The following is a 12,930-nucleotide window of genomic DNA, read 5'->3' as shown; positions in this document are numbered from 1 at the left end:
GGAAGAAACAATCATAGAATAAATGAAGAATGTTCAGGAAAGGAGAAAGTAAAAGGCACCATTGGTTAGCTGAGCCATAAAAATTATGGCCCTGTGTACTGCAGAACTGGAGTTAAGAGAAACACAGATAGAACACAGTAAATAGTAAGTGATAACTTGAGATTATTGATAGTAAAGTAGATCTTAATATCATGGAGGTTAGGCAGCTGCCCAGCTATTGTGCTGTTTAGGATGTGTTGTAAATACAAAGGCTATGACTGTGTCTTTCTTCCTAGAACTCAATAACCAAAGGCAGGGTAGAAAACCTGCACCATAGCAGGTTATTTACTATTTTGTCATCATTAACAATATCTAGGATATAAAACTAAGTGCCCATCATTCACAAATAAAGATGATGGATGTATACCAAATAAAATTCTATACAGCTTCAATAAGAAAATTTGGCCATTTGTAATAACATATGTGGAACAAGGGGACTAACAGAAATGAACCAACTAAATAATACACAATGATAATTTTCAATCTCATCCCAACCATAACTTTACCTCCCACCTCTACTCCTAGTCCCTCCTTCTCACTTCATTACCCTGCTGTCCTCCTGTTTTCCCATTCTACTCAGAAAAGGCTCAGGAAAAGAAGGGAGAAGGCTTCCCATGGATATCAACCTGCCTTGGCATATCAAGTTGCAGTAGAACTAGGCTCATCTTCTCCTACTGTGGCTAAACATGGCAGCCCAGTTAGAAGAAAGGGATCCAAAGGTGGGCAACAGTCAGGTACAGGTCCTGCTTGTGCTGTTAGGAGTCTCACATGAAGACCCAGATTTACAACTAATACATATATGCCAAGGGTCTATGTCTGTCCCATACATGCTCTCTGGTTGGTGGTTCAATCATTGTGGACTTAGGCTAGTTGATTATATATGATTTCTACTGGTGTTCTTGAAATCTCTGGCTCCTTCAATCTTTTATCCCCCTCTTCCACTTCTCTGAGCTTCACCTAATGCTTGGTTGTGGGCCTCTACATCCATTTCCATCAGTTGCTTGGTGAATCCTCTCAGGTGGCAGTTATGCTAGGTGCCATTCTGGAAGTATAGCAGAATATCATTAATAGTTTCAAAGGTGGGCTATCTCTCACAGCATGGCTCTCAAGGAGGGACAGCCAGTCATTTGTTGGCCATTCCCTCAAATTTCTGCTCCATCTTTACTCCTGCATATCTTGGTGGCAGGAGAAATTGTGAGACCCAGGCTTTGTGGCTAGGTTGGTGTACCTATCCCTCCATTGGAAGTCTTTTCTAGTTCTAGGAGAAGGCCATTTCAGGATCCGTATCCCCGATTGCTAGGAATCTTAGCTAGAGTTACTCTCACCGATACTTGGTAATTTCCATTGTCCTAGGTTTCTAGCTAATCCCAGAGATGACCCCCAACACCCATTTAAGTTCTCTCTATATATACTCTCTCCTTCCATTCCTCCTATACATGATCTCTTCTGCTACCCCCACACACACACATAACCCCTTCTCCACACAGATTTCTCCTTTCATATGCCCCTATGTCTATTTTGTTTTCACCTCTCAGTGGAATTAGAGCATCCTCCATTGGGCCTCCTTGTTGCTTAGTTTCTTTGGCTCAAGCATGGCAGCATGGTTATCCTATAATTTATGACTAAATCCACTTAAAAATGAGTACATTCCATGTGTATCTTTTGAAGTCTGGGTTTCCTCACTCAAGACAATACTTTATAGTTCTAGCCATTTGCCTTCCAATTTGATGATGTGATTGTTTTTAATAGCTGAGTAGTCAAAAATCAACTGTCCAAATGTATTACATTTTCTTTATCCATTAGTCAGTTGAGGGACATCTAGGTTGTTTCCAGTTTCTGACTATTATAAATAAAGCTGCTATGAACAAAGTAGAGCAAATGTCCTTGTTGTGTGATGAAATATCTTTTACAGTCTCTGCCCAAGAGTGGTATAGATAGGTTTTGAGATAGTACTATTTCCAATTTTCTGAGAAACCTCCAAATTGAGTTCCAAAGGGATTGTAAAAGTTTACACTCCTACCAGTAGTGGAATAGTGTTCCCTTGCCCCACACCCAAACCAACATGTGTTGCTTGAGTTTTTGATTTTGGTTCATTCTGAACGGTGTACCATGGAATCTCAGAGTCATTTAGATTTGAATTTTCCTGATGACTAAGGATATAGAACATTTCTTTAAGTGTTTATCAGCCATTAGGGGATCCTCTGTGAAGAATTCACTGTTTAGATCTGTGCCCTATTTAATTAATTGGGTTATTTGGTTTGTTGGTGTTCAATTTCTTTTCTTTATACGTTTTGGATTTCAGTCTTTCAATATTAGGGTTTGTGAAGATCTTTTCCCATTCTGTAGGCTGCTATTTTGTCCTTTAGACAGAGTCCTTCACCTTACAAAAGCTTTCAAGTTTCATAAGATCTCATTTATTAATTGTTGATCTTAATGCCTAACTTCCTGGTGTTCTGTTCAGGAAGTTGTCTCTTGTGACAATGCAGTCAAGATTATTTCCCATATTCTCTTCTATCATATTTAATATATGTGGATTTATGTTGAAACCTTTGAACCATTTGGAATTGACTTTTGGGCAGAATGACTTGCTTTCTTCTATATGCAAACATTCAGTTAGACAAGTACCACTTGTTGAAGATTCTTTTATTTTCATTGTATACTTTTGGTTGCTTTGTCAAAAATCAACTGTCCATAAGTGTGTGGGTTTACATATGGGTCTTCAATTCAATTTCATTGATCAAACTGTCTGTTTTAATGTGAATACAATGTTGCTTTTATTACTATTGCTCTGTAGCACAGCTTGAAATTAAGGATAGTTATACCTCTAGATGGTTATACCATTTTGTACAGAAATGTTTCAGCAATCCTGGGCCTTTTTTTCATATGAATTTGAATATTGTTTTTTCAAGGTCTGTAAAGAATTGCCTTGAAATTTTGATGGGAACTGCGTTGAATGGGTATACATGAGCATGGGAGATCTTTTGATATCTTCTACAAGTTATTTATTTAAGGACTTGAAGTTCTTGTCATACAGGTCTTTTCTTGATTGGTTAGAGTTACACCAAGTTATTTTATATTATTTGTGGCTATTATGGAGGACTTTTTTCCCTAATTTTATTCCCAGCCTAGATAACCTTTGTATAAATAAGACTATTGTTTTTTATTAGTTAATTTTGGACATATTTGCTTAGAAAATATTTTTATAGCCCGTTACTGCAAGATAATGTCTATCTTTGTTGCCTAGGTGTTTCTCGTGTGCAACAGAGTGACAGATCCTGTTTTCACATCCATTCTTTTAGCCTGTCTTTTTATTTAGGAATTGAGTCCATTGATATTGAAATATTAATGACCAATAATTGTTAATTCCTGTTATTTTGACGGCAGTGGTAGTGGTGGTGGTGGTGGTGGCGTGTGTGTGTGTGTGTGTGTGTGTGTGTGTGTGTGTGCGTGTGTGTGTTTCCCTTCTTTTGGTTTTGACTTGTAGAATTATTTCCTGTGTTTCTTTAGGAGTAGTTAACCTCCTGGCCAACCCAAGTTTTCTTTCTAGTATCTTCTGTAGGGCTAGATTTGTGGATAGATATTGTTTAAATTTGGTTATGTCATGCTTTCTCCATCTATGATGTCTAAAAATTTTGCTGGGTATAATAGTCTGGGATGATATCTGTGGTATCTTAGAGTCTGCAGGACATCTTCATGAGCTTTTCTGACTTTTAAAGTTTCTTTTGAAATAACAGGAAATTTTGATAGGCCTGCCTTTATATGTACTTGGGCCTTTTCCCTTGAAGCATTTAGTATTCTTTCTTTGTTCTGTACATTTAGTATTTTGATGCGGTGGGAGGATTCTTTTCTTCTCAAGCCTATTTTGGTGTTCTGCAAGTTTCTTGTATGTGTATAGGCTTTTTCTTTAGGTTATGAAAATTTTCTCATATGATTTTGTTGAAGACATTTTCTGTACAGTTGAGCTGAGAGTTTTCTCCTTCTACTCCTATTATTTTTAGGTTTGATATACTTATGATGACTCAGATTTCCTCAATGTTTTGTGTTAGAAATGTTTAAGATTAAACATTTTTGACTGATGTGTCAATTTCTTCTATCATATCTTCTATGGCTGAGATTCCCTTTTCAATATCTTATATTCTGTTCATGATTCTTGTGTCTATAGTTCCTGTCTCTTACATAGGTTTTCCATCTCCAGTATTCCCTCAGTTTGTGTTTACTTTATTGTTTCTATTTCCATTTTTAGGTTAAGTGTTTTATTCATTTCTTTTACCTGTTTAATTTGGTCTTCTTGTATTTCTTTAATGAATTTATTCATTTTCTCATTAAAGGTCACTATCACCTTCATAATATTGGATTTAAGATCATTTTCTTGTTCTTTAACTATGTTAGGATATTCAAAACTTGTTGTAGTATGTTAGTCAAGCTCCAGTGGTCCAGTATTGCCTCAATGTTGTTAACTGTGTTTTCAGACTATCCTTTAGCCATCTGAGTTTTATGGTTGTTATAGGTTTAGATAATGATTTCTGGGTGTTGGGCGAGTGTTTTGGGATGTTTTCCCTCAGTATCTGCTTCTTTTCTATCTATTGCATTGAATAATCTGGAGTTCTGGTGAGTAGCTAGTCTTCAGGTATACTAGGGTATCTCTCCTGGGGTTTTTTGACCTCTGGGATTTGGGGCACGACCCTTGCTTCTGGGATTCCTAGTACCAGTGTGGCCTGCAGTCCTCGGTGATGACTCACATCCAGGAAAGAAAGTTGGATTGTGGGCTGGAAAATGTGGTTCAGGGGATTGAGATGGGCTTACCCAGTGTCCCTGGGACTGGGATGCCCTCTGAAAAGCAGGTAGAGTTGGAGCAGAAAATAGGGTACAGGGTATGGCATACAGTTTACTGCTGTTGGTGGTACTTTCAGGGAAATTGGCAGGCAGGGACATCTTGGGGATAGAAGGGTTATCTTGTATCTTGTATCTGAGTCTAGCAGGCCTCTGAGGAAGCAGGTAGAAATGTGGAGCAGAAAATGGAGCACAGGTATGGGATGCAACTTATTGCTGTTGGGTGCACTTCCAGGTCCCACACAGTAAATTTATTTTTACTTTTCAAAAGCATCTATACCATTTTCTAATATATCTATACCACTAAACAATGCTGATAACTAAGTGGAGAGTTGTCTTCTCTATATACACTTGTAGAACTTGTCATTTACTTTTGATAAATCAATAAGAGATTTAAATGTAAGACACAAAATAACCAGAAGAAAACATAACAAAAGTAGACAGATGAGATGCCACCAAGCTAAAAATGTTTTGTCACACAAAAGGAAAATATGTAGAATCAGAATCCAATCCACATTTGGAGGGGGGAATTGCCGCCAAATATCATACAATGAAACTAATATGTAAAATATTTAAGTAATTCTGGTCAATAGCAAAAAAATCCAGTTTTAAAATGGACAGAATATATGCACATATACATGTAAAAAGATATAGGTAGCCAGTGCAGTCATATAATATTGTTCTACATCATTACAAAAATACAAACTAATACCACATTATCTAGGGATGAGGCCTTGAGAACTCTTTCCCTCCCATGTTAACTTGTTTATTAGTGTGGTTGTTGTTTGTATCTTGCCTAGACACTAGGTTCCACAGATTTGCATTTTGATTGACTGTGCTTTTTGTAATAGTCTTTTTCTATTACAGAGAGAAGTTTCCATGATGAGGGGTAAGAACTACCCTTATATGTGGGCATAGAATAAATATTTACAATGTAGTTAGTGATTGTGTTGATTTAGTAAATTGGAGGTGGTAGGTTCTTCTCCAAGGTCTATGAACAGCCCTGGGTAGCTGGCTAGGTTTCCAGAAACAGGCATGTTGAGCATCCTTTTGTTGAGTAGAACTTAACAACAATTAGAGAGCTGTTGGCTGCCACCAATAGATACATTCTACTATTGCATCATTAGATTTATCATGCCATGCTTGCCACTGCTATGATTTATAGGTGTTGCATCTGGGTAGGATGATTGCTTGTTTTCCTTCATTGGAAAGACAACTAAGGATTCGAAAACTAAAAGAAATTGTCTCCACCAGGAAACAGACCCTACAATTGATTACCCAATACCAAGTGGTTAACCTTGAAATCATATACATATAAGTAACATTATACAGAATTATCAGAGTCTATTTAGTATTGAAAAATATATACACACATACCTAAGAATAATTTTTTAGAAAAAGAAGCAATTAATTTGAGAGAAAGAGAAAGGAAGGGAGGGAGGAGGGAGGAAGAGAGAGAGAGAAAGAGAGAGAGAGAGAGAGAGAGAGAGAGAGAGAGAGAGAGAGAGGTGGAAACATAATTTTATAATTTCAGAAATTAAAAATATATTTTAAAGCACAATATTCCTTCGTGGTGACTATTATGAAAAGATGAGTAACAAGTATACAAAATATTTTATTTGAATTTTGCCCTTGAACATAACACAAGGTAAATGAAGTAAGCATATTGTTCAAGAACATTCAGATTGAAAAAATAAATAGTGAAAAATAAATCAGTCTTTCAAGGCTGACTTAGAGTTTCCTAAATAAGTTCAGTTATAAAACTATAAAACTGCTTTATGTGCTTTCATTACATATAAGAAACAGAGGATTTTTTTACTTCAAGTCACTTCATTTAAAAAGCCTTCTAAGAATCAGAAACAATTTATTGAAAAGGAATTTACTCTATAGCAATAATAGAAAATAGATGAAGAAACAGAACCATGAAGGAGAATAAAAAAAAGTTGTCAGAAATTCAGGAAAGTATGAGATTATGGAATTAAACTGTAAATCCTTTCATGAGGCAAACAGATCAAAGCCTTATATATAAACAGATCAAAGCAGAAAAATTGATTTAGAAAAAAATGAGTTGTGCATAATTAGTGAAACAAAGAGTGATGACTTTGGCTAAAACAGTTTAAATCAAGTGAGTTTGTATATAAGTGGAAAGCTGGAAAAAACAGAGACAATTTTAAACAGGTAGAATGGTAAAAAAAAGGGGGAAAGTAAAAATAAACTTAACAAAGGACTTACCCTCTTTATGTGTGTATGTAAAACAAAAGCATTACTAATTACTGGGTGACACTGTCCTTTATAATAAAGGATTAAGACAATTTCAAACTAAAACAAGTTTGCTCAAAACAACACGACAAGGACATGGCTCTTTGATTGTATAAGCATACTCCTAATTATCTGAATTAAAATTACCACGACAGAATCAATACAGAAAGGAAATATGCTATTATTGAATGTGTGGAAAAAATAAACAGAGCAAACTTCATTTTAGAATTTTAATATCAAAACTATACTTTTATTTAAATTCCTTCTGGTAGAAACAAAGGAAAGAATCTTTAATGTCTAGAGTACAATAAACTTTCAGCTAGTTGGAGAGCACTATGGTTTTCATCAAGAAAATTAAATAATCAGGTGATTAGGTTTCACACTTCCACGTAGAAGTTGGAAAATATATTCTTGTAGGGGACTGATTTGGGCTCACAAAACGGTACTACATAGACATCCCATTGTGACATTCAGAGGAAAATATAATCAATATCAATTATCAAATGTAGAAAAAAATATTTATACATTTCATATATACATATACATACATGTCAAATATATTTGAGCTGCAGCATATCTAAGTTAAATTATTTGTGAGGGGATGTTGAGTCAGACCTGTTTCATACATAGCCACAGTTGTCATGGAACTCACCATGTAGACTAGGCTGGCCTCTAACTCACAGAGATCTATCTACCTCTGCTTCCCAACTGCCAGGATGGTGTGAGCCACTACACCCTGTGACCTAAATGAATTTTTAACAAGCCACAGTATTTTAAATATAAAAACTATTTTAAATATAGAAACTAGACAGCACCTGCATAAGTATAATAACTAATATTAAAGATGAATATATTATTAAGATTGTCTTAAGAAAGAACACTTTTCATTTATTTTAGCAGTTCTCTTCTAAAATCTTTTCTAGAAAAAGTAGTTGGAGAAAAGCAGAGTGTTGGGCCAGAAGATATTAATTTAAAGGAAAAATTTTATTAAATGATGTTTATAAGATTATGTACTAAACTAGTATCAATCAAGTATAATAGCCAGGCTGTAGGCCCATAAAAATAGAAGTATAAAATCTGTGATTCAGAAAAGAGCTATTATGTGACATAAAGAAATGATCAAACATCAATTTGTACTAGCTTCTTCATTAACCAACAATACTACAGGAATGACCCTCAAGTTAGCTTGTCTTGAGATTGGCACCTGAATCAATTTTGAGGTTTTATGGAATCTTTGTTATTTTTCAACCAGATTGTGCCAGAGACAATAATCAAGAATGAGAAATCGAACAGTAACAACCTTCATTTTGCTGGGTCTCACAGATGACATTCGGCTTCAAATTCCGCTTTTCATGTTTCTGATCCTTTCTTACATGTTGAGTTTATCTGGCAACCTAACCATCATCACTCTCACTCTGATTGACCCCCATCTTAAAACACCTATGTATATTTTCCTCAAAAATTTCTCTTTCTTAGAAATCTCACTCACAACTGCTTGTATTCCCAGATTTCTATACAGCATATCATCTGGGGACAAGTCCATTACCTATATTGCTTGTGCCAGTCAACTGCTGTTTATAGATCTCTTTGCAGTTACAGAATTTTTTCTCCTTGCTATCATGTCCTATGATCGATATGTGGCCATCTGTAAACCTCTGCACTACATGACCATCATGAATAGCAGGGTGTGCAAGAATTTCATCTTCTTCTGTTGGGTAGCAGCACTGATCATCATTCTCCCACCAATTGGTCTAGGCTTAGGCCTGGAATTCTGTGACTCAAATATCATTGACCATTTTTGTTGTGATGCAGCTCCTCTCTTGAAAATCTCTTGTTCAGACACATTGTTAATCGAACAGATGGTAATAGTTGGTGCTGTATTGACATTCATCATTACCTTTGTGTGTGTTGTCCTTTCCTATGTTTATATCATCAAGACCATTTTGAGATTTCCCTCTGCTAAACAAAGAAAAAAAGCATTTTCTACCTGTTCTTCCCACATGATTGTAGTTTCTATTACTTATGGTAGTTGCATCTTCATTTATGTCAAACCTTCATCCAAGGATGATGTAGCTATCAATAAAGGGATTTCACTTATTATCATATCAATTTCACCAATGTTGAATCCCTTTATTTATACACTGAGAAACAAGCAAGTAAAGCAAGCTTTCAATTACTCAATTAAAAAACTTGCATTCCGCTCAAATATGTAAAAATTAAAGAATATTAAACTTAAAGAAGAATGAATGTAAAATCTGAAGATTAATTATAGTATTATTCTATATTCTTGCTTTTTAAATCTTTTTATACTCACACTTTTTTCTTAAACTTGCATACAGTGAACATGACTTTATCTATCTTGATTCAAACCAAACTGTTTGAATATGTTTAGTTTTTCAGTCAATCTGAAACTGTTGTATGACTGTTATCCCTGAAAACACAGTAGATTCTAGTTTTCTACCATACTTTCTTCACTTTTACATGTGCCTTTTTATTTCATGCTGTAGCTAATCAAATGAGTGTGTAAAGAATATGTACCACTGATAGACATGGCCTATAAAAGTATGCATTATCCATTTATCACTTAGAAAAAAAAGATGGCAATTCTTAAATGATTTTCTATGTTTTGTACTGATTATGAATGATCATTTAATAGTTCCTCTATAAAATGCTCTAAGAAGACCTTCCCAATCACTACCAAGTTGAAACCTCAATTAGCCATTTAAGTGAACAAGAAACTGATTTAAGTTCATTGACCAAATTGTCACAGAATTTTTCAGGGGGCAGTTAGTTGTTACAGTTAAAACCTAAGACATGGAATCCATACATGATGAGAAAAATGAATAGAAAACTAAAAAGATGAAAATCTATGCAAAGCAGTGGGAAAAATGGTAGCATGTTGCTTGATTCCCTGAAAACCTGTGAGCCATGTCAGCCAAGGAATCATATAGACAATATTCACTATCCTTCATATCTTCCAAATGCAATTTCTCAAGGTCATTCCAACTTACTGTGACCACTTCTGCTTCTCTATTCCAATTCCTACGGGTCAATGAAGATTCTGGTGACACATACTGTTTTATTCCTTCCTCTGGACATGCTTAAACCCCACCCATTTTGTTCATTCCCATACTTTAGTGTCAGTTCCCAATACCTAGAAACACATTTTACCAAGGACACCTAGTAGCACACATCATAGTATCTCAAAAACATTTCCTACTAGGCAACCCACAGCCATCACATTTTCCTAAGAGAGGGCAACAGAAACCCACCCAACAAACACAACCAGATATCATCATCTAGAATTACAATCAGCCTAAATTCAGATATCTATATGCTAGCATTAAAACACAGTCAATAACAACCAGAATAGTATGGCACCAATAGAGTGCAGCAGCCTCATTACTATAGGCCCTGAGAAATGCAATATAGCATAGGAATAAGACAAGAACTTCAAATATGCTTTAAAATATGTTAGAGGTCCTCAAAGAGTATATGCAAAATATCCATAACGAAATGTATGAAAACAACAACAAGAGAAAACAGAATGAAATGGAGAAAACAGTTTAAGGCAGGGAAGTGGAAATAGGGATGCTCTCAGTCCCCTGACCATCATTGTCTAGCTCTGGCTTTGCTCCTCATTCCAAAGAAGACTCATAGGACCCCAAGAGCACCCTGCCTTCTGTGGAAAATTTTAGGGACCCCAAAACTAACCAGCTAGGAACCCTGCAGGACCAACATATTCACCTGTCACCCCAGTTTGTTCTGGATTGTATATAGCTTGTAGAGTAGAATCCACCCACAACACAACCAGCAGATTGGAATCTGCCTAAGACACAGCCAACAGAGTAGGGTACACTGACTTCTACTGTCTTAGCCACTGCTCTTCCCACCATCCCAAGAAATCCTGCTGCCTTCAGGATTATCCAGTCAACACCAGGGAAAACTGGATGCCTAAAGGATAACATAAGAACACAATTAACAAGACCCAGGGCAATATGGCACCACCAGAGCCCAGCTAACCTGCTACAAAACCTTAATAACCTAATGAAACTGAAGCACGACTAGAGAACTTTAAATCTAATCTTATAAAAATGATAGTGGCCTTTAAAGAGGATAAATCCCTTAAGAAAATACAGAAAAATACATTGGAATGAGTAAAGGCACGAAAAGATGAAACAAAGAAATACCAAGAAATACAAGAAAATACAATCAAACGGGTGCAGGATATAAATAAAACTACCCAAGACCTAAAGAGGGAAATGGAAATAATAAAGAAAATACAAACTAAGGCAATCTTGGAGATGGAAAACATAGGAAAAAGAATAGGAACTATGTTAAGATTCTTCTCTGTGCTTAGTTAAAGGTTGTTATGACTATTTTTAAGGGATGATTGTGTACAGGACTTTGTGTTGTCTAGATGGGCAAATTATATCTTATCCATTGGATCAGAGGATATTGTGTGTTGGGTTCTTTCATGTGGCAACTTAATTGAGTTCAAGAGAGTGTATGGTGGTGGGACATGCTAGGCCTACCACAGAGCTGTGATGTGTATGCCTGGCATGATAACAACCTGCCCTGGGAACTAGATGGGTAGAGAGATTGCTGCCTGGGTCAAAGAGTACTTGAGGACAGCATGGAGCCACTGAGATAAATTAGCGTTAGTTCCAATGGCCCCACAGAGCTGGAACTAGCAAGAGAGAGAGATAGACCACAACGGTGCATGCAGGAACCATTTTGCCCCCTTTTTTTATTTTTTACTGCAACAGGTGGGAAACCAAGGTATAAGGCAGGTATCCACTAAAAATTGAAGTTTCACAGAAAGTTTTATTTTCTAAGTGAAAAAAAGGGCTGATGCCATGATGAATCACATGATGGCACAAGCATGGGAAGTGGTCCGCCATTTTTTATTTTTTGCTGAAACAGAAGTACACCCACCCATAAGCATCAATAACAGAATACAAGTGGAAGATTGAATCTCAGGTATAGAACATCCAATAGAAGATATCAATATATCAATGAAAGAAAATGCAATATGTAAAAAGTTCATGACACAAAATGTCTAGGAAACTTGAGAAACTATGGAAAGATGAAACCTGAGAATAATAGGAATAGTAGTAGTAGTAGTAGTAGTAGTAGTAGTAGTAGTAGTAGTAGTAGTAGTGGTGGTGGAGGAGGAGAAGGAGGAGGAAGAGGAAGAGGAAGAGGAAGAAGAAGAAGAAGAAGAAGAAGAAGAAGAAGAAGAAGAAGAAGAAGAAGAAGAAGAAGAAGAAGAAGAAGAAGAAAGTTCCCAGATCAAAAGCCAGAAAAACATCTTAAACAAAATAATGGAAAAAAATTCCTAACCAAAGAAAAGAGATGCTGATAAAGGTCAAAAAAACTTAAAGCTTAAAGAACATCAAGCAGATTGGATAAAAAAAGAAAATCTTTTCACTATATAATGATCAAACACTAAATAAGTAGAACAAAGAAAGAAAATAAAAAGCAGCACAGGAAAAGGCCAAGAAACATATAATGGCAGTCCTATTGGAATTGCACTTGATTTCTCATCTGAGGCTCTAGAAGCTAGAAGGGCATCACTAGAGGTATTGCAGACCCTAAGAGACCACAGATAGCAGCACAGGTTACTATACATAGCAGAATTTTCAATCATCGTATACGGAGACACAAAGATATGACAAAACCAAGTTTAAACAATATTGTTCCACTAATTAGCACTGGAGAGGATAGTAGAATGAAAATGCCAACCCAATGAGGCTAACTATATTCAAGACAAAAAAAGATATAGTTTTACAAAATTAA

The 12,930-nt window shown here is 35.9% G+C and overlaps 1 protein-coding gene across 1 annotated transcript; it reads left to right on the top strand.

Annotated features, from left to right (window-relative positions):
* Positions 1 to 8,405: 8,405 nt before the first annotated feature.
* Or6c35 (olfactory receptor family 6 subfamily C member 35) lies at positions 8,406 to 9,341 on the top strand. Its single transcript, NM_001001361.1, has one exon. It carries the CDS (start codon positions 8,406 to 8,408, stop codon positions 9,339 to 9,341), a length of 936 nt encoding a protein of 311 aa, NP_001001361.1.
* Positions 9,342 to 12,930: the final 3,589 nt, after the last annotated feature.

This window comes from Rattus norvegicus, chromosome 7 (assembly GCF_036323735.1).
Source record: "Rattus norvegicus strain BN/NHsdMcwi chromosome 7, GRCr8, whole genome shotgun sequence".
NCBI classification, from domain to species: domain Eukaryota; kingdom Metazoa; phylum Chordata; class Mammalia; order Rodentia; family Muridae; genus Rattus; species Rattus norvegicus.
This window is presented reverse-complemented; position numbering and strand designations above follow the sequence as displayed.

Bases quoted from the DNA above. Each gene is read 5' to 3' on its own strand.
- Or6c35 (NM_001001361.1), top strand. From the start codon at position 8,406: ATGAGAAATCGAACAGTAACAACCTTCATTTTGCTGGGTCTCACAGAT.